At 38.1% G+C, this 25,432-nt stretch overlaps 1 protein-coding gene across 1 annotated transcript; it reads left to right on the top strand.

The window, feature by feature from the left end:
• hid1a (HID1 domain containing a) lies at positions 1-25,401 on the top strand. Its single transcript, XM_057345179.1, has 19 exons — positions 1-136; positions 4,241-4,390; positions 5,026-5,196; positions 13,858-13,980; positions 15,484-15,590; positions 15,777-15,893; positions 16,530-16,737; positions 16,967-17,023; positions 18,394-18,534; positions 18,619-18,709; positions 18,899-19,050; positions 19,309-19,387; positions 20,297-20,461; positions 20,690-20,917; positions 21,043-21,188; positions 21,278-21,367; positions 21,785-21,876; positions 21,957-22,115; positions 24,406-25,401. The coding sequence occupies exons 1-19, from the start codon at positions 71-73 to the stop codon at positions 24,467-24,469; spliced, it is 2,406 nt and encodes an 801-aa protein (XP_057201162.1). The 5' UTR covers positions 1-70; the 3' UTR covers positions 24,470-25,401.
• Positions 25,402-25,432: the final 31 nt, after the last annotated feature.

Raw genomic sequence — 25,432 nt, forward strand, 5'->3', positions numbered from 1 at the left:
TGACACTCGCAGAGGAGGAGGTGACGGGGATTAGAGCTGCTCCTTATCATTAAACGATCACATCAGAAAAATGGGAAATACGGACTCAAAGCTGAATTTCAGGAAGGCAGTGATACAGCTGACCACAAAAACACAGGTTTGTGCCTTTGCTGTTAGTGCAGGGTGTTTTTCCGAGCGTGTGTTTGTGTTTTTGTTTCCAGATGGAGACTGCGTCGATCAGACCGCTGCAACATCTTACATACATCACATACAGTCATTTAAAATAAAGCCTTGATATTTATACATACATGTCAAATGTGTTTGTGCGTGTGCTGATTAAGCGACTGCGGTAATGTTTTCCTTAAAAATAATTAAGCTGACAAGTGCTTATTTTTGAGTTCTGTCCATTTTGGTTAACTTATTAAGGTTTTATTCTTTTTTTCAATATTTTCATTATGTTACTTAATTAAAGTAATATAATATTATTAGACTACATGTTTATGTAACAGTAAAATTAAATATTTTTAAACAAATTAAAATAACATTTAACAATAACATGTATTTCTTTTTTTTCTATTAAGTATTTTATTCAAATTATTAAACATTTGGAAATCAATATACATTAACTTGAGTTGAGAAGAAAAAGTACATAACACATTTTAGAGAATGTATGATTTTTAGATAATGTAGTTTATTTTTTACTTTTATTGGCGGATTTTTTACATCTTTTTACTATTTTTCTTATAACTCCTAATAACTACACATGGTTGTAAAAACAAGAGTTTTATTTGGTTGTTTTACTTTTTAGTCATGACATATTCAAAGTGCAGTGAATGATTTTAAGATGACGCATACAGACAGTAGACCCTGCCGCCAGACATGACGTCTTAGTTTTTTTTATTAAACACATAATAAGTTAAACAGATGAAATGGACATGCATGTTTTAACGTGAAGAAGTTCTGTGATCAGCATTTTAATCACATTTTAGCTTTCAGTTTATTTAAATAGTATTTTTCTAAATAGAAAAATGTTTTTTTTTGTAAATGTTTTAATTCCTTTTAGTTAAAGTAGAGTATAGCCAGTAGCATTGCAAGACACTGTTCTCACTACTTGCAAGTAACATTATTTACGCTAATGTACATTTACTACGGGTTTTATCTACCAAGGAGAAATGTACAGTGCCTTTTGCAATATATTGTTTAGCATTTATTTATCCACCTGTTCATACCCACTTCTGCACACGACATTTCCACTTCCACACATCTGTATGTAGCGCATTTGTATATACAGCGGGTAAAATAAATATTGAACACGTCACTCTTTTTCTCAGTGAATATATTTCTTAAGGTGCTGTTGACATGAAGTTTTCACCAGATGTCGTTAACATCCCAAATAATCCATACATACAAACAAAACAAAACAAAAAAAATAAATTCACAAATTAAGTTTTATGTAATAAAATAGAATGACACAGGGGAAAAGTATTGAACATGCTTACTGAAATGTATTTAATACTTTGTACAAAGCCTTTGTTGGTAATGACAGCTTCAAGACGCCTCCTGTATGGAGAAATTAGTCTCATGCATTACTCAGGTGTGATTTTGGCCCATTCTTCCACACAAACAGTCTTTAAATCTTGAAGGTTCCGTGGGCCTCTTCTACGAACTCTGATCTTTAGTTCTTTTTAGAGATGCACCAATTGCAATTTTCTTTGCCGATTCCGATTTCCGATTTTATTACAAGTGAAACCTGCCGCTTCCGATTTTTGACGATTCCGATTTTCTATCCACAAACTATAATTGACAGTGTACTGTATATAAAACCATATTAACTTTTCTTCAATACACATTTTTTTTTATTTTCATTGAATAAATGATTGAACATTACAATTTCCCCAAATGCAGTTCTCCAAGCTGCATTAAATTACAGAATCTTCTCTTTCCCAAACAACTCTTAAATTGAATAACTCTGTGACTGAAAAGAAGTACAAATAATAAAATATAACTAAACATGTCACTTAATTTACCTTTTTCATTTTTGTACTCATCTCACAAAAGTCTAAGATAACAATAAAATACTTCAACTTTATTCTCGTCTGTTTCCGTTTATGAAACTAACATTGCTTTATTTCATTTTTTCTGAAATGTAAAATAAATAGTCTTTATCTTGTGTCTGTAGGATTAAAAGAAGTGGGTTGATTTTTGCTGCAACTTCAATAAAAAAGTTAAAAATCTTTTGAGTGAATTCTACTCTAAATATGTATATGTATTTGCAGTTTTTTGTGTTAGTAAAGAACTCAATCAGATATATATCACATATATTGGTTGATTTATTCATTTTTTTATATTTTGGATTTTTAAAAACAAGTAGAAGTCGTGTTGAATGTCATTTTACCTAGGTGAAATGACCACAGTTTTAACGTAAGACAAGGAATCAGGTTGAATGGAATTAACGTTTGTTTTACACAGAGTGAACGACTTCAACATGAGTTTAGCATGTGTCAGAGTTTAGCATGATGCTAATAGCATCACTGTTAGCATACATACCCCATGGAGACGGAGCAGCGAGAGATGAACTATAGTGCACCTTTTTGTCTGTACAGTACATGATGCGTGTGCACGCGCGTGCAGTCAGTGGATATGAGAGATGTGCGTCAGTCAGCAGAGACTAGCGGTCCGGTGGACACACATGCGAGTATAAACGAGCCGTGAAAAACAGGCTGTGCGCGCGCACGTTTACATGTTTACTTGCGGCTTTGAGTGTACTGACGGCTGTGACGTTCTTGCCCGCATCACGGGAAACAGAAGATCGGCTTGGAATCGGTGAGACGTGAGACTGACCGGCCGGTCACCAGTCGGGCCGATCATACGAAAAACTGGCCGATTCCGATCTCTGGCCGATTCCGATCTCTGGCCGGTCAATCGGTGCACCTCTAGTTCTTTCCATAGATTTTCTATTGGATTCAAGTCAGGTGATTGGCTGGGCCATTCTAGCAGATTTATTCTCTTTCTCTGAAGCCAATTGAGAGTTTCCTTGGCTGTGTGTTTGGGATCATTGACTTGCTGAAATGTCCACCCTCGTTTCATCTTCATCATCCTGGTGGCAGCAGATTTTTATCAAGAATGTCTCTGTACATTTGTCCATTCATCCTTCCTTCAATTATATAAAGTGTGCCTTGTCGTATGCTGAAAAACAGCCCCACACCATGATGTTACCACCTCCAAACTTCACTGTTGGTATGGTGTTTTTGGGGTGATGTGCAGTGCCATTTGACCTCCAAACATGGTGTGTATTATGGCATCCAAAGAGTTCAATTTTGGTCTCATCTGACCAGACTATATTCTCCCAGTATTTCACAGGCTTGTCTAAATGTTGTGCAGCAAACTTTAAACAAGCTTTAACATGTTTTTTCTTCAGCAATGGAGTCTTACGTGGTGAGCGTACTGCGGTTGGGTGCGTTACTTATTGTTTTCTTTGAAACAATTGTACCTGTTAATTGTACCGGTCTTTATGAAGTTCTCCACATGTGGTCCTTGGCTCCTGGACCACTCTTCTGATTATTCTTTTTACTCCTCTTGTCAGAAATCTTGCGAGGAGCACCTGGTCGTGGTTGGTTTATGGTGAAATGATGTTCTTTCCACTTCCAGATTATGGCCCCAACAGTGCTCACTGGAACATTCAGAAGTTTAGAAATTCTTATAACCAATGCCATCAGTATGTTTCTTGAGAGCGCTCTTTGCTTTTACCCATTATGAGATGACACCTTGGTAATGAGACACCCTTTTATATGCCATCAGTTGGGTCTGAACCAGCTGATGTTAATTTTCATTGACAAGGGGCAGGATTACTTTCTAATTACTGATAGATTTCAGATGGTGTCTTGGCTTTCCATGCCTTTTTGCACCTCCCGTTCTTCATGTATTCAATACTTTTTCCCTGTTTCATTCCATTTTATTATACATAACCTAATTTGTGAACTTATTTGATTTGTTTTCTTTGTATGTATTGATTATTTGGATTGTTACCGACATCTGGTGAAAATTTCATTTCAACAGCACCTTGAGAAAATGGTGACGTGTACAATACTTATTTTACCCACTGTATCAAAACAAATTCCTTGTGTGTATTTGTACACTTTCCAATACAGTCTTCTCGTTTTGTGTAATTGTTTTATTAATAAACAAATGATGCAATTTATAAATGAATATGAGCACAGATATGCATGATACTCTATCAGACCTGTCTCCCCTCCTGCCATAGCCTGTTGAAGCCACAGATGATGTATTTTGGGATCAGTTTTGGGCTGACACCACCACCACTGTGCAGGATGTGTTTGCCCTGGTGCCCGCTGCCGAGATCCGAGCTGTCAGGGAAGAATCGCCCTCCAATCTGGCAACACTGTGCTACAAGGTACGTTCACCATGCCGTTCTGTGCTAAAATGGATCCTGATGTTTTTAAATAATGAAATGTGAGAATCAGGGTCTTGTTCTTTACATATGATCCATTAGCATGCAGTCATTAGAACGGGTCCATCAATTCAAGCTCTGATTGTGTTGTTGGTGAGACAGGAAAACATCTGGCGCTTTCCTCTTCCTGTCTCGATCCCTGGCCTTCCTTTTTGAGGCTGCCCATTAGAAAAAAATCCTGAAATCTTCATAGACTTTTAGAGAAAGCTTTGCTTTTTACTTTGTGTTGGAAGAACAGTAGCTCGACATCAGACATGCAAAATGCACGATAGGTAAAGAAATGATTATGTGACTTTATTTTATATTATAAAATATAACTTTATTTTATATATGTACACTAGTCTGTGTTATGTTCAGGGGACAGTCTTTGCACCTAATAATGTCTGAATGTCATTGCATTTAACAAAATATTAAAGAAAGTGGGATGTGTCTTAAATAGAAGCACACTTTTCAGGCAAAATGAACAAATGCAAGGTTCTCAGGTTTAAATTAATTACAAAATAATTGCAATGTTCACATTTTATTGTGTTTGTCAAACGTTGGTTCGGATGTGCATGTATTTTGATATGTGCGTGCAGGCTGTGGAGAAGCTGGTTCAGGGTGCCGAGTTGGGTTGTCCTACAGAAAAGGAGAAGCAAGTTGTGTTAAACTGTACCCGCATGCTCTCTCGAATCTTGCCTTACATCTTTGAGGATCAGGACTGGAGAGGGTTCTTCTGGTCCACCATCCCTGGTGCTGGCAGAGCGGGGGTGAGACAGATGTTGCTTGTGCATTCGTCTTGAACAGACATGTCTATGACTGAGGGAATATAAGAATATGGACGCATAACAGAGACAACAGGGTTTGATCGGTTCAACCTGTTGAGCCACATCTGGTATTACGTAAGGGATAATGTAAAGGCAGCCGGTTGTTATCGCAGAAATAAGCCCCGGCCCCCGACAATGAAAGGGGCTTATTTCACGATAACAGCCGGCTGCTTGTACATTATCCCACTTATTAACTCAACTCAACTCAACTTTATTTATATAGCGCTTTTTACAATTTTCATTGTTACAAAGCAGCTGTACATGAGACATATTGACTATAAGCAAAACAATTAAAGTTATACAAGTAAAAACAAGAAAACGGTGAAAACACAGAAGACAGACATACCCACATACAAAACACTCCACACACACAATATGCACACGTACTAACACACATAGACATAGACACACACACACACACACACACGGACACACACACAACGTACACACGACAACACAGACACACACACCACACACCACACACACACACACGCACACCACACACACACACACACACACACACACACCACACCACACACACACACACACACCACCACACACGCACACACACACACGCACAGTGAGAGCACACATTTAGGATAAAGGAGAGAGAAGCACAGGTCAAATATAACAGACTATAAATTCCTATATGCAATATTAATTAAGTAAAACTTTAAAATTCTAAAGCAGCCCCCCCGGCAGGCAATAGTGCAAAAACAGTATGCAAACGGTGGCGAGGAACCCAAAACTCTAATCGAGAAAAAAAACCTCAGGAGAACCCAGGCCCAACCAGGGGATTCCAGTTCCCCTCTGGCAAAAGCTGCTGCCTCTGCACAAGCTCGACAGTGCTTGCACAACAAGGCTAATAAAAATAAATAAACTTACTAATAAGGTAAATTATAGTTTAAGATTATCATTAATAATCTAATAGCATTTGAAATTTTGTGTGAAGACGTGTCAAGTCACCGCTCCTTCTTTATCCAGCTCTATCATCTCAGCTCTTGTCAGGTCCCGCTTCCCATTCTCCGCTCTACCATCAGGTCGGGCCATGAACTGCATCCTGCTCCTGTGGTAACCTTGGAACAATGAGACAAGACTGGCTGAGAGTAGAGTACTGTTCTGTACTCTTTGATGCAACAAGTACATCAGTTGTGTTTTTGGTTCCGGTTGATCTAACTAATGCAGCCTAAACCCTCAGAAGATTTATATTATGGAAGAGTAGTGTATGCAAGATTAAAAAGATGCGTCTTTAGTCTAGATTTAAACTGACAGAGTGTGTCTGCCTCCCGGCAGTGCAGGGAAGACTATTCCAAAGTTTAGGCGCTAGATAGGAAAAGGATCTACCACCTGCACTTGATTTTGAAATTCTAGGTATTACCAACTGACAGGACGCCTGAGAGCGTAATGCACGTGAAGGACTGTAATACAAAAGGAGTTCATTCAAGTACTGAGGAGCTAAACCATGTAAGGCTTTATAGGTAATAAGCAAGATTTTAAAGTTAACGCGATGCTTTATAGTAGGGTTGTCACGGTACCATAAACATGTCTTACGATACTATACCAGCTGAAGTATCTCGATACAAAGTAGTATCAGGATGCTGTGCCATATAATTCAAATCTATACAAAAAACACAGATTTAGATTAAACATTTTGTATTTACTATAGTAAACTGTATATACTTTGCACTAGAATATGTTGTTGTATTAACTGTAGTAATTGGATAAATTGTAGCAAATACATTTACATTTAGTCATTTGTAATACTATAAATACTGTAGTATACTAAATATTTACTATGATAAGACTCAAAAACACTAGTATCTATGAGTTTAGTAGTTTACTGTAGTAAATATTAAAGTACACTAATCATTTTTCACGTAGGAACTAATTCAAATGTTGGACAAATTAATTGATACAGCAGTCTTTATAAAGGGAAATTTAGGCTTACTTTAAATGCAGAACTAAAACGGCCAGTAGGTGGCGTCAATTTTCCACTGAGTTAGTGAATCATTTAACCAACTCGTTCAAATCGCCAATTTGAATCTTTAACTCGTCCGAGACATTCAAAACACACATTATTTGGAGATAAACACCGCAAAAAGGCAGATGTAAGTGTTCATTTATGGTATGCAACATTCAGTACTATGCACATAACATTACATCGTACTACCGTAGACATCGTGCTTCGGTCACATTATGACCTAGCACGATGCTACGTAGCCGTACCGTGATATAGGTACCAGTGCAATTGACAGAACCGGGCTAATATGTTCATACTTTTTTGTACGTGTAAGAACTCGAGCTGCCGCGTTTTGGACCAGTTGGAGTTTTTGTAATAAGCCTGCAGGGCAACCACCTAACAGTGCATTACAGTAATCTAGTTTGATGTCATGAATGCATGAATTAACTTCTCTGCATCTGACATGACAGCATATGACGTAGTTTGATATCGTCGCTGTCGGGCGGAATCCTCGCATCTCCAAAACCATTATTTTTCAGGAAATTAAAAAAACTGATATTTTTTGAGTTATTAAACATTGTATCGTTAAAGTTGGTATTATACCTTATATTGCTATCATATACTGTTGTGTACCAACATTAACACAACATTTCCCCAAAACCATGTTTAATCGGAGATACAAGGTTTATGACTTGGGAGCAGGGAGATACGAGATTACGCTGTCATTGATAAGAATGGTACGGACACAGACGTCGCTGCTGCCAGCATGTTCATCAAAGTCTGCGGTCGCGTTGAGCCTTTTGACAAGAGACGAGCTTTAAGAGCTAATGAAAGCTAATGATTGTGGTTACATACATCTTCCTAAACTCTATTTTAAACGTTAGAGCTATGAGTGATGCAATACCAAATAAAACGTTAAACAGGCTGTCTAATATAGGCGGAAATTAATCTGCACGCAAATAAAGTCGGCGGTCGCGTTGAGCCTCTTGACAAGAGAAAAGGCTTCAATGTTAACCAAAGCTAACGACTGTGGTTACATACATCTTCCTAAACTCTATTTTAAAGGTTTAAGAACTATAAGTGATGTAATACAAAAAACGATGAGCTGACTAGGCTGTCTAATAGGCGGAAATTAGCCGAATCTGCTCGCAAACTTACCTTCGTGGCTCACGGGCTTCCTTCTGCACCGAAGCATTACAGCTATCGATTTTTAACAAAACAGCCTACTCAAATGTATCTAACCTAACTATTTTCACTCGTTATTGTCTAAAAAACTTTCAATCAGGAGACGTAATGCCGAGAAGCTCCCGCGGAGTGAAGAAGAGGTGGAGTTACGAGACTTCTCAGACAGTTGAAGTGTCCAATGGAGTTAAGAGATTTGCTCTCAAGCTATTTTCAACACTTTAGATTGGTTAATAATTTGTAAAAATAACAGACCCACATGGGGACTGACCAATAGCATCGATTTGTGAAAAAATATGAAATTGACCAAATTTGGACATAGGAGTTTCCGCCCGACAGCGACGATATATTCTTAAAATGGAAAAACGCAATTTTACAGGTGTTGGCGACGTGGCTCTCAAATGACAGATTACTATCGAATAGAACGCCAAGATTCTTTGCTGACGACGAGGGTTTTATGGAACATCCGTCAATAGTTAACAGTATTCTTGGTTGTTACTTATAGCAGTTTTCGGTCCAATAAGTAACACTTCGTTTTGTCCGAGTTCAGTAATAAAAAGTTGTTACTCATCCAGTTTTTTATATCGACTATGCATTCCATTATTCGATGGAACTGCTGTGTTTCATGAGGCTTCGAGGAAATATAAAGTTGAGTATCATCAGCATAACAGTGAAAGCTAACTCCGTGTCGCTTTATTATATCTCCTAGAGGTAGCATGTATAATGCGAAGAGCAGAGGCCCTAAGACTGAGCCCTGTGGTACACCGTACTGGACTTGCGATTTGCGTGACACCTCATTGTTTATTGCTACAAATTGAAAACGGTCGGATAAATAAGATTTAAACCATTTCAAAGCTATTCCCTTAATGCCGACATAATTTTCGAGTCTATGTAGGAGTGTGCTGTGGTCAATGGTATCGAATGCAGCACTAAGGTCTAGCAGCACCAATAACGAGATACAACCTCGGTCAGACGCCAATAGCAGATCATTTGTAACTCTGATCAAAGCAGTCTCTGTACTGTGACATGCTCTAAATCCAGACTGGAATTCTTCATTGATGTCATTCCTTTGGAGGAAGGAGCATAATTGAGTTGAAACTACTTTTTCCAGAACTTTAGATATGAAAGGTAGATTCGATATAGGCCTGTAGTTCCTTAGTTCTCTAGGGTCGAGTTGGGGTTTTTTGACAAGGGGCCTTATAACAGCCACCTTATATGCTTTAGGCACATGTCCTAATGTCAGAGATGAGTTATTCAATTCAATTCAATTTTATTTATATAGCGCTTTTCACAATGTGCATTGTTCCAAAGCAGCTTTACAGGAGCAAATAAGAAAAACACAGAAAGGTAAAACACAGCACAGTGCATGGTGTTTATAGACCAAGCAAGATCATTATAATAAATAATATCTAATAAATAAATGAATAAATAAATAAATAAATAAATGCAGTCTCCCGGTGAGCAAGCCAACACTGCACTGCTCTGCTGTGGCGAGGAACCCAAACTCCAATGCTGAATAATGGAGAAAAAAAAACCTCGGGAGAAACCAGGCTCAGCCGGGAGGGCCAGATCTCCTCTGACGTGTCATGGCTGCACTCAGTGACCCCGACCAAAGCCACCGAGCAACCGAGTTAATAATACCAAGAAGAGGATCTATAATTTCTGGGAGCATCTCTTTCAGTAGATTTGTAGGTATAGGGTCTAGATGCATGTTGTTGATTTAGATGATCTAATAATTTTAGACAGCTCATCTTGATCTACGGTATAAAATAATTGCAATTTCTCCTTAGGGGCGCTGTAGTTAATTTGTTCAGCGGGTTTCACTTCTGATTGCATTGTTATAATTTTTTCTCTAATATCTTGGATTTTATTTGTGAAGTAGTTCATAAATTCATCACTGTTATGCTGATATCCAGAATCTGAAGTCGCTGACGATTTATTTTTTGTTAATTTAGCCACTGTGTTAAATAAAAACCTAGGGTTGTGCTGGTTTTCTTATATTAGTGATGAAAAGTAGGCGGATCTAGAAGTTTTTAGGGCTTTCCTGTATTTTCGAATACTATCCTTCAATGCTGTACGAAATACCTCTAATTTAGTTTTCTTAAAGATTTCTTTAGAGCCTGAGTGTGTTCATTATACCACGGTGTTGGGCTGCCATTTTTAATCTTCTTTAAACGCAGAGGATCAACTGTGTCTAGCGTTTCGGAGAAGGTGGAGTTCAAATTTTCAATGGTAATGTCAAGATCTTCAACGTTATCTCTCATGCTAGAGATTTGAGACAATTAGGGCAGATTATCGAGAAACGCATCTTTGGTAGTTGAAGTTATTGTTCTACCATATTTGTAACAAGGAGTTTTATTTGCAGCCATAGGCCAGTGAAGCAAACATAATACCAGATAATGATCCGAAAAGTCTTCACTCTGCTGAAGGATTTCAACGTCGTCCACATTTATACCGTAAAACAGTATTAAATCTAAAGTATGATTACGAAGGTGAGTGGGTCCTGACACATGTTGACTAATGCCCATGGAGTTAAGAGTGTCTTTGAAAGCCATTCCTAAGGCATCTGTATCGTTATATACATCGATGTTAAAGTCACCAGCGACAAGGACTCTATCTGCGGCCAGTACTAGTTCTGATAAGAACCCACCAAATTCTTTAATAAAATCTGTGTGGTGCCCTGGAGGCCTATATACAGTACAATAGCCAGATTAATTAAAAAAAGTTTTATCCTTAGTATTAGGTGTTGAAACATGAAGTACCATGACTTCAAAAGAATTGTATTTAGAGTTAGACTTCTGGGAAATGCTAAAAGAGTTATTGTAAAGTGCTGCGACACCTTCCCCTCTGTCTTTTAGACGAGGCTCATGTTTATAATAATAATCTTGGGGGACAGATTAATTTAAAGTAATATAATCATCAAATGGTTTTAGCCATGTTTCTGTCAAACAGAGCATGTCTATTTTATGATCTGTTATCATATCGTTAACAAAAAGTGCTTTATTAGAGAGAGATATAATATTTAGCAATCCGAGTCGTTGATTATCTGTATTTTGTTCATGTTTAATTTGTTTAACGTTTATTAAATTACTTTCAAGAGGTTTACGCATTTTTTTATGTTTGCTAATCTGGGGGACAGACACAGTCTCTATTTTATGAGGTTTGGGAGAAGGGATTATTACATGTTGTACATTTTGTGTATTCTGCGACGTGAGACGCAAGCAGACAGTTGGTTAAGCCATTCTGTCTGCTCCCTGACCTGGGCCCCAGTGAGTCAAGCTTTAGCATTATTAAGACTTTGTGTCATATTTCTAGACAGGAGGGAAGTCTCAGCCCAGGAGGGATGGAGACCATCTCGTTTCAACAGGTCAGGTCTGCCCTCAAAACTCTTCCAGTTATTTATAAAAACTATATCATTCTGCAGGCACCACTCAGACAACCAGCCATTTAGTGATGATAATCTGCTATAAATCTCATCACCACAATAAGCAGTGAGGGGACCAGAGAATATTACAGTGTCTGACATCATGCTTGCGAGCTCACACACCTCTTTAATGTTATCTTTTGTGACCTCCGATTGACGGAGTCGAACATCATTTGTGCCGACGTGAATAACAATCTTACTGAATTTACGATTAGCCTTAGCCAGCACATTTAAATTTGACTTGATGTCAGGCGCTCTGGCTCCCGGTAAACATTGGACTATGGTGGCTGGTGCCTCTATGTTAATGTTCCGAACAATAGAATCACCTATAACTAGGGCACTTTCAGCAGGTTTCTCAGTCGGTGCGTCACTGAGCGGGGCAAACCTGTTTGAGACTGTAATCGGAACGGTTGAGTGATGTTTTGTCCTGCGACTACGCCGTCTCACAGTTACTAAGTTTCCCAGCTGCGGGGGATTTTCAACCAGAACCGAGCTGTGTGCGCTAATGTTGCTTGCATCCAAAGTGTTTTCTATGGTCCTTACACTCTTACTATCCTCAGATAACGATTGGATGCGAGACTCTAATTCTAAGATCTTCTCTGTCAGTCTAACTATTTCCCTGCATTTATCACATATAAAACCCTTGCAGCTGACAGAGAAGGCTAAGCTAAACATATGACATGAGGTGCAAGTAACAATAATAGGAATAGAAGCCATAACTCACCGGGTTTGAAGAGCAATTCCGATTTACCAAGGTTGCTCGATGAATCGTAGTATATACGCTTAAAAAGAGAAACAGTTAGCACACAAGACAAACCAGAGGCAAGATGATATTCCACAGTGTAAACAGAAAGCAAGCTAACATGCTAATGCTATGCTAACTGCATTAAGTTATCTATCAATTTTGGTTTAGAATCTTCAAGTAAATAACAAGAGCAGGGTTATTGAGATATCAGGATATAAGTTAGCAACGACAGTGATAAGTAACAATAATAAAATACACTAATATTAAAACGAAGTGCAAGTGCAGGGATACAAACAAACCGCCTGCAGCGATGCAGACAGGAACCGGAAACCCCGAAAAGAACTGGACATGAAATTAGAATTTGAAATATTTTATTAGCTCATTTTTACCAAATGCAGAAAAAAACTGTCAAAATGATTTGCTGCATCCGGGTTACCGTGTGTTATTGATTTGAGCGGTTGTTATCTAGGAATAATGAACCTGCAAATGTCACGACGGGCCAATCAGAATCAAGCATTCCAACGAGGCGTGTAATAAAGCCCATATAATCACAAACATATATTTATATCCACCAACTCAACAAAATGGAAGCTGCTTGATATTCACTTGCGTAACTTCAAGCTTCGATTGAAGTGGGTTAAAAATAGCAGTGCAGGATTACAAAATCCTCTCACTGTACTTCACACTGTATACACAAACAGATATTGCTAAAAGGTGCTATTGCAGAGATTTTTGAAGCTGATGCATGTCATTTATTCAAGTACTACCGATATGTCAACCTACCAGCTGCTTACTGACAGCTTTAGCTTCTAAAAATTCTAAAAAGGAAATATTTTGAAAAGATTTGAAGAACTTATTTATGACAATATGCTGTCAGTCACTATATGTGATTACATGAGACCAAACTTATTGATGCTCCAAAAAGCACATACATCAATCCTAAAAGTAATCCATATGATTCCAGTGTCACTTTAAATTCATTGAGTAGTCTAGGATTATAAAATGATCTCAAATGATTTGGGTGGTAAAGTTACACTTTAAAGTTAATGACTTTTTCCTATACCAATGCCACAGTTTGGTTTGGAAGCCATGGTTTGGTTTGCAATAGGGGCTGGGTTCATGGCATGGCATCAAGACTAGATTCACTTTTAACTTTATCTTTATTATCTTTACACTGGATTTAAGTTTCTCTTTGAAAGAAAGAGTGGGAGTTAGATTCAGTTTGTTATATTAACAAAAAATGCTGTGGAGTTGTCTAAAAAGGTCATGAATTTCAATAATTTTTCTGGATAGATGGATGATGAAGAAGATGATGATGAAGGAGCTCGTCCACTGGCTGAGTCTCTGTTACTGGCTCTGGCCGACCTGCTCTTCTGTCCAGACTTCACCGTTCACAGCCACAAGAAAGGACGGCTTGTGAGTCTATCATAAGCACACACAAGGGAAATATTGTAACCTATAAATATTGTAACCTATATACACCTACATTTAAGATGGACATTTTATAAGTTTCATTTTGAAAAAGTTTGATTATTAGTAATGTTTTAGTTCTGCTAGTGGAAATATCACTAATCTACAGCCTTTCATGTTTTTGTCTGTTTAAAATGCAACCGAAATATGATTATAGTTATTATATAGAATCAAATGTTCAATTGATAGTTACATATGTGGGTGTTTCTGCAACTACGGGACTTTAATTATGACATTTTATCAAAGACAAACAAGTCTAGTTTGTATTGGAACAGAAATTAGAACATGAGCACATTGCTGAGATTAGACCAACTCACTACCTCACTCACAATATCCCAAAAATCAAAGGTAAATATCATCTTATCTGTGTTAGTATTTATTGTGTGTCCTTACCATACAGCTTAATAATTCTGTACTTTGAACTACATTTTAAAAATAAATGTATATTACTGTTTACTGTTTAATGTACAGTATATTAAGATGTTAAGAGTCAAAACTAATGTAGTAGACCTTGCTAGCTGCCAGTTAACTGCAATATTAGCAAAAGTGTCATTTCTGCAACATGTCTTTACAGCAGCACATTTTTAAGGTTTACTGTATATTAATGACTAAATATTAAAATCTTTTTAAAAATAAGATGATTTTTATTTTATTTTGGAGAGTCAAAAGTGCCCGTAGTTGCAGAAACACCCATGTATATTAATGGAAGTGACTATAAAAAGCTTCTGCGTACTAATATAGTGCATATGTGCCAATCAGCATTATTACATAATCTATGCCAGTTACAGGTGCGCATGTATCTGTATTATACAACAGCTTTTTTGCTCATTCAATTATTATTAAGGGTTGTTACTAGCCCTATTATTAATATCAATATTAAACAGCATTTAAAAAATACATATCATTTAAAATTAGTTTAATATGAAAGTTAACTTAAGTTGGTGATAAATAAAAACAAAAAGAATTTGATTTTTCAGTCGATTCCTAATAATCCTGTTCCCAAAGGTTGAAATCAAGCCCGCCTTACATTTCTTCTCATTCAAGAAGCCGTTACACTAAGATATACGTCACGATTGAGAAGAAAAAGTCGTAACTTCTTTTTCATGCTGATTTTAAATTTTAAAATTTGATTTATAAGTCAGTTAACGTTTAAGAAAAGCTTTCGATGTATAATTCACTGATAAATGGGATTGTTGTGTGAATGTGTAGTGTACGGACTTTTTCCATCCAGTCCAAAAAAATCTTGTAAATTTAGGTAAATGTATCAGTTGTATTAAATAAATGTTATTTATTAATCTCATAATTTAGTTAGTTGGCCCTTTGAAGGCCCTTTAAATGTGTTTGTGTAATGTAATAGATGTTGTAATGATATGTCTCACGTTCTGCATGTGTACAGTTTAAATTTACATTTAAATAAATGTAGAACATTTGTGTTTCTGTCATCTCTAGGACTCGGTTGAGGACATGCAGTCTTTGGACAGCTGTGAGTATATCTGGGAGGCCGGAGTGGGCTTTGCTCAGTCACCCCCCCTCAACTACATCCATGATCTAAACAGGTGAGTGAGCCTGGAGTCGCACAGGCCTGTGCCTTTATTTGAGTTTCCATGACAAAAACCTTTCAATCAGTAACCACACGAGATCTTTAAAATCCGAACCTGTTTTTCCAGCCATTATGTGTGTAAGATCGGTCATTTAACAAGCAGCGATATCCGTTTATTTCATGGCCTGTTGTTTGTGTGTAGGACTGAGCTGTTGAGGTTACTGCTCACCTGTTTCTCAGAGGTCATGTACCTGCCTCCAACATCGGATAACAGCATTCTCAACCCCTGGGTCACCTTCTTCTGTTCCACTGAAAACAGGTCGGCACAAACACACACTCCCCAAAAAAACACCTGCACATACTTATCAGTATTGGCGATGGCCTGTCCCGCATCGCGCTGCAGACACAAATGCTTTCATCTGTCGAGTGACTTGTTGGGTGGATGTGTGCAATTTCTAAGATGCTAGAAGGGGGAATCTGAGAACATCATGTCAAAGATGCTTAACTTCTTCCAGTGTGCAACCAGCTAGAATATTCTAGTTTGCATACCATAGCAACACACCCTAGCAACTATACAGGTCACTCCAGAAATTTCATAAGAAAGTAACCACACATTGGCAACTGCATAGCAACCAGCCTGGACAAGACCTGGAAATGACCTAGCAAACATCTAGAATACAGGAGGCACAGCATAGAAATGCACTCAAAACACCCTAGCAACCATACAGGTCACTCCAGAAATTGCATAAGAAACCCCTCATAACACATTGGCAACTGCATAGCAACCAGCCTGGACACGACCTGGAAATGACCTAGCAAACATCCAGAATACCGGAGGCACAGCATAGAAATGCACTCAAAACACCTTAGCAACCACACAGCAATACTCTGGCACACATGTTAGATTGTGGCTGTGATTTTCTTTAGGAAATGTAAACATGTGTTGTCCTTACAGACATGCCCTGCCTCTCTTCACCTCCCTGTTGAACGTGGTGTGTGCGTATGACCCGGTGGGTTACGGGATTCCCTACAACCACCTGCTCTTCTCTGACTACCGCGAGCAGCTGGTGGAGCAGGCTGTACAGATCCTCATCGTGACCCTGGAGCACGAGGGAGGACCGCCGTACCGCCCACCATCCCCCTCCAGCATGGAGGACCAGGATGTAAGCACATCACACCCCCTAATGTACACAACATCCATTCACACACACTGAGCAAAGGTGAACAAGAGTTAAAGACGGACACACTGTGTACTGCTGTGTTATGTTCAACGGTAAAAAAGAAGAAAAAGTAGTAGTACATCAAGATATATCACAGAATATATTGATAATATACTAGATGTTCGTACAGTTTACAATGTGTAATGTATACTGTATTTCTCTTTATTTATAGTCCACTGGTCCAAATAATCTCTTTGTGAACTACTTGTCCAGAATTCACAGGGAGGAGGTATGTTGTGCGGCTGTCATGCTTTTTCAAGTCTACTTGTAACCATAGCAACCACACACAGTAACAACACTGCACTTACCTACAATCCCACCCTATATATAGGAGGTTTATCATAGTAGCCGATACCAGTGAAATTTCGACATTACCACACCATAAACAAAATATTTTCACATTGTTTTATGGCTTCAGAGAGCTTAGTATAAAAAAACATTATATCATATAATCTGCGTGTTAAGTCGTGTCTTAAGGAATACTGTGTTCCAAGTGAGGGTACTATTTAAACAGCCATTTATGAGCACCCTAGTTAAAAAGCAATACATTTTAAATACATTTCTTTCATACTAAGTATAGTTTAATTGTATTAAAGGGACAGTTCACCCTAAAATGAAAATTTTGTCATCATTTACTCTCTCTCTAGTTGTTGCAAACCTGTAAATGTCTTTGTTTGGTTGAACACAGAGAAAGATATTTGGAAGAAAGCTTATAACCAAACAGTTCTTGGACCACATTGACTCCCATAGTAAGAAAAATGGCTTTATATTTTCTTTGTTCTGTTGAACATAAAAAAAGACATTTTGAAGAATCTAGCACAGCAAACAGTTCTGGGGCACTTTTGAATACCATTGTATTTTTCCTACTATGATGGCAATAAAACTGTTGGGTTATAAGCATTCTCCCAAATATTGTTCTCTGTGTTCAACCAAACAAAGAAATGTATACAGATTTGCAACAACTAGAGAGTGGGTAAATCATGACAGAATGTCCACTTTTGGGTGAACTATCCCTTTAACATATTTACTGACATTATTATATATTTGATCTACTTATATATTTGATTATTGACGTATATATTTTTATTATTGACTGATATAAAATTATAATTAAAATTAATTTGGAGTACTTGTGTACAATGCACGTTTCTTAATATTAAGCCTGTGAAATGTGTTTTAATGTCACTTTTGATAATATTTTGATAATGTCACTTTTGATAACTTTGAATAATATTAGTCTTTTAATGCAAGAAGTGTACCTGCAATAGTGCCACTTTAGCACAATCACATATACTTCAGTATATCTTTAGTTGGACCTCAGCACTACTTCTGCACAATCAAAGTGCATTAGGTACAGAATGAGTTGTTCCAAATTAGCAGACTTTAAATATACTAATTTAGTATACAAAACAAAAAGAACAATTGCAGGGTATTTCCCATAAAGCACATAAATATGTAAATGGTTTGCAGAATACTTAGCACTAAAAAAGTATTTTAAATTGACTTAAATTCACTGACTGACTAGCAAAGGAAACGTGGAAAGAAAGCCAGTAGAATGGGCTGGTGTTATACGTCACACGTGCTTTGATGTGCCTGCAGGATTATGACTTTGTCCTGAAAGGTTTGGCTCGCCTGCTGACAAACCCTCTGACTCAAACATACCTGCCCAACTCATCCAAAAAGATCCAGTTTCACCAGGAACTGCTGGTCCTCTTCTGGAAACTCTGCGACTTCAACAAAGTATGATGTGCACCTGTCGATTTTAAGTCACCTGCAGAAGAAATCATGTGAATATTTCACAGCATTCATGTTTTCTCTTTGCAGAAGTTTCTGTTCTTCGTGCTGAAGAGCAGCGACGTGTTGGACATATTAGTGCCTATACTGTATTACCTGAACGACGCTCGAGCTGACCAGTGTAAGTGTGTTTGTCAGATGTATATCACCATTTTATTTGAGATTTGACTGTCGCTGCATGATGAGCGGTGTGATAGTCAGTGCTGTGTGCCACCTACTGTATCAGCCAGTGAGGGAAAATTGATACTTAATGAAATAAAGTGTCGATTTTAATGATTGTGTAACGCAGTACATGTATGTTATCCTTTAGCACGTGTGGGTCTCATGCACATCGGTGTCTTTATTCTTCTGCTGCTGAGTGGAGAGAGGAACTTCGGGGTGCGTCTGAATAAGCCGTACTCTCTTCACGTACCCATGGACATCCCTGTGTTCACAGGCACGCATGCCGACCTGCTCATTGTGGTAAATCACATACATGATCTGTTTTATGGTTCAACATGGAACAATTTTCACGATCAATTTTCCACATATGTGTATTTTGTATAGATTTTATAAGAAAAAACTGTAGAAGTTTATTTGTCATCAATGGAGAGAATATTATATTTAATCAATATAATTCAGAAAATAATCATATGTCTTTGAAATAAATTGCACAGAAGAATTGTGTGCAATATCACCAGGAATTTTCCTAAGTTAATAAATTTGTTTTTGTTTCTGTAGGTTTTCCACAAGATAATAACCAGCGGTCATCAGAGATTACAGCCTCTTTATGACTGTTTGCTCACTATCGTGGTGAATGGTGAGTATTGAGACTTTATTGTGTGCGGTTACACTTCACCAGAGACTAATGAAGGCCATTTACTTAGAATCTACCATAGTTGGTTGAATAGTAGTTCTGTCATGACAACTCTCGGAGGGTTTAGCATGGTAGTGTACATGACATGTAAATGTATGTGGTTGTGGCGGAATAGATCGGCTACGCCGCTGCGGCGGAGCAAGTACAGAGATTTGCTACTGCCAATACATCCACAACATGCTGCTGTGAGCACGTAAGGAATGATGCTGCTGCACATATAACATATATGAATAAACCCGTATAGCATACAAGATCACCTTGTCTCTAAACGGTTATTGTTTCTCTTCTGTCATACAGTATGCATGCATTATAAAAAAAGACAATATGTACAACAAATAAATATGACAGTCAGAGTAAACAGCTATGGAGACATATGGATCTCTAGAGATCAGATTATAAATGTGACAGGTGTTATGAGGTGGCGATTATGGAGTAAGTGTCTTGACTGACTTTCTCTGGTCTTCTCAAATGCGTTACTGAATTATGAGTGGGCGGCATGTCAAAATTGCTGAAGTTTGCGCGTGGATCGTGTCATTTGCACTTTGACTCAATACAACATTACTTTAAGTTTACAGCTAGTTTACGCAGCGGTTTAAGTTAATATATAGGCTAAGCGAGAATGCGCTTTCACGAGAGAGAGAGCACGTGCGTGCTACAATTTTCTTTTACTCTATGATGAATTAACTCCGAACCGTAGAGCACGATCCGTACGGATCACAGATCATTCACGATCCATTTCGTCACTAATCAAGCTAGATATCTTCTAATTGTCCCGAACGTTTAATCTGCTTAGAGAAATGTAACGGTATGGCCTCCCTTCGCACCTCTTCCTAATACCTTGTGTTCGTGTAGTATCTCCCTACCTGAAGAGTCTTTCCATGGTGGCGGCCAACAAGCTCCTGCATCTGCTTGAGGCTTTCTCTACCAACTGGTTCCTGTTTTCTGCACCTCAGAACCATCATCTGGTCTTCTTCTTGCTGGAGGCCTTCAATAACATCATTCAGTACCAGTTTGATGGTAAGATTCCTGTGAGGTGTGTTCACACTTTGCAGGTTTGGTTCGATTCAACTAAACCTTGTGTGGTTGTTTTGTTAGTGTGGTTCATTTAGAAAACGGTAAACGCTGCCACCCGAGCCTTGGTGCGCACTAGGGCTGTCACCATATACCAGTATTGACAAAAACTAAAATACAAAAAATCTGGATTATTGAATTGAATTCACTTTTCTCTGTAAACGTTTGCCGCAGGTAACTGTAACTTGGTGTACGCCATCATCCGAAAGCGTAATGTTTTCCATCAGCTGGCCAACCTGCCGTCTGACCCCGTCTCCATTCAGAAGGCCCTACAGAGGAAGAGGAAGTCTCCAGACGTCATTTCTCGCACCAGCTCACAGGAGACCGTGTCCATGGAGGGCTCGCGCCCGGCTGTGCCCGCTGAGCCGGGCACTCTGAAGGCCAGTCTGGTGGCCATTCCAGGTATCTGAGATCAATAGCATACATACAGTTCAGCTCTTCCATTAGGAATGCACTTGCTGTATTGTTGTCCTGTGAGTGTCTTTCCTCGAAATGTGCTTTTAACACACAGTTGAACTCTCTTTTAGACATTGATAAACTGACAGAGAAGTCCCAGGTTTCAGAGGACGGCACAATGGTTGCATTGCCCCAGATAAAATCCCCCCAAACCCCAGAGCCCAGCGGTGCAGCCGGAGCCAGCGACACTGAATCCATCTCAGGAAGAGACACTGAGGTCAGAGGAACACTCACCCTCAGCCTACGTATAACTTTAATCTTCTCTTTTAAAATGGAAGTGAAAACGGCGGTGATGTCTCTTCCCAGGACGTCTTCTACACGGAGGCGGAGATGGCGAGGAGTCGTCTGTCCAGCACATCATCCACTGTCAGCCACTGGAATCCCAAACCTGACTGGGTAAGATGATCTTCAGCCATTCTCATCAGACCCTTAGCTACTTACACCTGGAAATGTTAATCTGGGTCATTTTTATGGGTTAGTTCCCCAAAATATGAAAATTCAGTCATATATACAAACAACAATATTTACTAGGGGGTTAAAAATGTGTTGTGGCATGATATGTTGAAGAGCTATGTCGATTTGAATTATTTAATGTTTTTTTTTGTGCTTTTGCTGATTTAAGAAGTTTGATCAGAATGTTGCAATTGTTTGGTGAACCCAGTATCATGTATTGTACCGATCTTTGAGCTGAGTGTCATTACACCGCTGATATTTACAAATATATTCTGTAAAATCCAGGATTTTTTAGTAGGGTAATATTACAAACAGTGTAAAAACATAGATCAAGATTAACTCAAGGTTGCTATTTTACAGGTGTTGTCCTGGAAGAGCAAACTTCCACTTCAGACCATCATGCGCTTGCTGCAGGTCCTGGTGCCACAGGTGGAAAAAATCTGCATTGACAAGTAAGGAAGGAGTCGGTGCATTGATTGTTACATGTCTTTGATTTTCTGCAGTGAAATCTGACTGTGTGGTCATTGTTCAGGGGTCTGACGGATGAATCTGAGATCCTGAAGTTTCTACAGCATGGAACTCTAGTGGGTTTGTTGCCTGTGCCTCACCCCATTCTTATCAGGAAATATCAGGCAAATGCAGGAACTGCCATGTGGTTTCGCACGTACATGTGGGGAGTCATCTACCTGCGGTTAGTCTTAGGCATTTATTTTTGGACATTTACTTCTGTTTGCTTGGTCTTTTTTAACTTTTTTAAGACAAAATCATAATGGACAATGGTTTGCATAATTTTGTAGTCTATTGATTTTTTATTAAACTAATAATCAAATCTTCTTATGTAATGAAGGGGAAAATATGTGTTACACCTTGGGGGTGCATTAACTTTCGAATAATTGAACGGACCGGAGTCAATTATTCTGTTTATACCACAGTTACCACACCACAGGACATTGTTCAACTCAACTTTATTTATATAGCGCTTTTTACAATTTTCATTGTTACAAATCAGCTGTACATGAGACATATTGACTATAAGCAAAACAATTAAAGTTATACCTGTAAAAACAATACAAACCCACAAACAAAACACTCCACACACACAATATGCACACGTACTAACACACATAGACATAGACACACATACACACACAGACGCGCAGACACACGGGCGCACACGCACGCACACACACAGACACGCACGCAAACACACAGACACGCATGCACACACACACAAACAGACAAGCACGCATACACACACACACACACAGACACGCACGCACAGTGAAAGCACACATTTAAGAAGAGGAGAGAGAAACACAGGTCAAATATTAAACAGACTATAAATTCCTATATGCAATATTAATTAAGTAAAACTTTAAAATTCTAAAGCAGCCCCCCCGGCCAGGCAAATAGTGCAAGACAGTATGCAAACGGTGGCGAGAAACCCAAAACTCCAATCGAGAAAAAAACCCTCAGGAGAACCCAGGCCCAACAAGGGGATTCCAGTTCCCCTCCCCTCTGTTCAAATGTTTAATTTCACTGTTTGTCATATAATCGTCTTTAAAATGCTGTTGATGGTAGGACTACTTTCTTGCGCATCTCATTTCCATTAGAGCGAACGGCCACGTGGTGTGTGTGTGTGTGTGTGTGTGTGTGTGTGTGCGTGCGTGCGTGCGTGCGTGCGTGCGTGTGTGTGTGAGAGAGAGAGAGTGCACACCTGTGTGTTTGCGGTAATGTGACAGAAAAGCCAGTGATAATAAATTATTTATTCCTCGTATTGTTTCTGTCTTCAGCAGTAAAAAAAATAACGCAAACTTTTGAAAGAGTAGGTCTATCAAAATATATTTGTTATAAGTTATAAGCAGCATGAACTAGTAGGCTATCAGTTTTTATTAATGCATTTATTGAAAGGAAACTGCACACATTTCCATTAACAGTAAAGTTTGACATTATAAACGTCAGATCAAGAGCAGGGTGCTGTGCGGTAATGGCCTGTAGGCTACACTATAACCTTTCTGCTGTTTAAACGTTGCGAAGTGATATGGAACTGTAATGCGGTCAGCAGACCTGGAACACCTTCATAGGTGTTCATTTACTGAAAGTTAATGCATACCCATAGAACGTTTGTCAACCAATCAGATTGATGCATTCAACAGCCCCGTGGTATAATATAATATGAATAATATCTAGGATGAAGAAATGTGTCACATTATAGGACTTAAGAATGCGGTTTCATGTTGCCCTTCAAATCCTAGTTCACCCAAAAATAAAAATTCTGTCACCATTTACAGAGAAAGGTATTTGGAAGAATGCTTGTAACCAAACAGTATTTGGCCACCATTGACTCCCACAGTAGGAAAAAATACAATGGTCAAAAGTGCCGCTGAACTGTTTGCTGTCGTACATTCTTCAAAATGTCTTGTTTTGTGTTCATTAGAACAAATAAAATGATAAAGTGATTTTTCCTACTATGGGAGTCAATGGGTGTTGATATCTGTTTGGTTACAAGCATTCTTCCAAATATCTTTCTCCGTGTTCATCAGAAAAAATAAATGTATTCAGATTTGGAACAATTTGAGAGTGGATTAAATTATGACAGAATTTTCATTTTTGGGTTTACTGTCCCTTTAATACAAGACATATATTTAAGTTGTATTTAATGTATTAAATCGGGACATATGTGTAAAAATTAAAATTAGAAGTAATTATGTTTATTAAAATAAGGCTTCATAACTATGTTAAACTTAAAAAGAAATATTTACATGTATTAATTTATCGGAAGCTGTTATCCAAAGAAGCATACAGTGCATTCAAGCCAAACATTTGATCAGCATGTGTCTCCTGCAAATTTGATTTCTATTTCTTTCCTTTGATTTTGGGTAGAAATGTCGTAGACAAATTCACCCTTGATTTAATATTTCAAGTATTTAATATTTCGTTTGCAGGTAAAGCAAGTTTAACATTCTCTTTTCTCGATGCAGTAATGTGGATCCACCCATCTGGTATGACACTGATGTGCGTCTCTTTGAGATTCAGAGGATGTAAAAGGAGCCTCACTGGGAAGCCACAGGCTTCATCTACTATGTCATTTTGCTTTAAGATGTCCCACTTCTCTTGAGAAGAGGCAACAGAAACCCATGAAAGCCTGTGAAACTCCATGAGAAGTGCCTGTGCCTGACAGTGTGAAGCTGTTGGTGGTCTGTTTGCTCTGGCTGCTGTACAGATGATAAAGCGCCTAAATATAACCCTGTGCTCTGATAGCATAGTATGTTCAGTAGCTTAAGCAATCCGGACATGTGCGTCTGTGTGTAAGAAAAATCTCTCACTGTGGTTTTATATAGGAATGGGAGTATTGTGAATAATTTCTGGAAAGACCTCTGGTTGGATTGATATCACCACAAGGGGGTGATCTTGCTATATCTTTTTTTTTTTTTATTTACCCATGAGAACATTCATTGACATATTAGTCATGTCAGATATGAGAAATAAGTCAATGAAATTCAAAGGTTGATTTTAATGTATTTCCCCAGTATTCACATACACTATGAACTTGTAAAAAGATTTAGTTTCCACAGTATTATATAGCAACGGTTTGATGGAATATCAATAGCTCTATTTTTGTTTGCATATCAATTTGCTGATGTGAGACTGTAAATATTCAGCTTGATGCTTAAAGTAGAATCACTGTATCAATATGTGATGAATATAATTATTTAATGTCATAATTGTTAGCTCATAGCTATTGCCTTTCTGCAAACGTTATGGCTCAAAGTGCCGATGACTGTAACCAGAATGTTCATTTGTGACAGTATTTATATGAAAGTCTGTTAAAGACAAGAATAGATTGTGGTTATATGTGTATTTTAATATGTGTATCTAAGTTTGTGTGCTTGTGTATATGTACTAAACTCCTAATTGAATCATTGGTTTATGAAGAATTTCATGCTTCTCAATGTATCTGCTTCATTCTTAATAAGAAACCAAAGCAAAGTCAAACAGCGTCTTATT

Source organism: Triplophysa rosa, linkage group LG11 (genome assembly GCF_024868665.1).
Source record: "Triplophysa rosa linkage group LG11, Trosa_1v2, whole genome shotgun sequence".
In the NCBI taxonomy this organism is placed as follows: domain Eukaryota; kingdom Metazoa; phylum Chordata; class Actinopteri; order Cypriniformes; family Nemacheilidae; genus Triplophysa; species Triplophysa rosa.

Excerpts from the sequence above, each read along its gene's own strand:
- hid1a (XM_057345179.1), top strand. The coding sequence starts at position 71 with ATGGGAAATACGGACTCAAAGCTGAATTTCAGGAAGGCAGTGATACAG. Across the intron at positions 13,981-15,483 it reads GCCACAAGAAAGGACGGCTT|GACTCGGTTGAGGACATGCA; the intron begins GTGAGTCTATCA and ends TGTCATCTCTAG. Across the intron at positions 18,535-18,618 it reads AACTCTGCGACTTCAACAAA|AAGTTTCTGTTCTTCGTGCT; the intron begins GTATGATGTGCA and ends TTCTCTTTGCAG.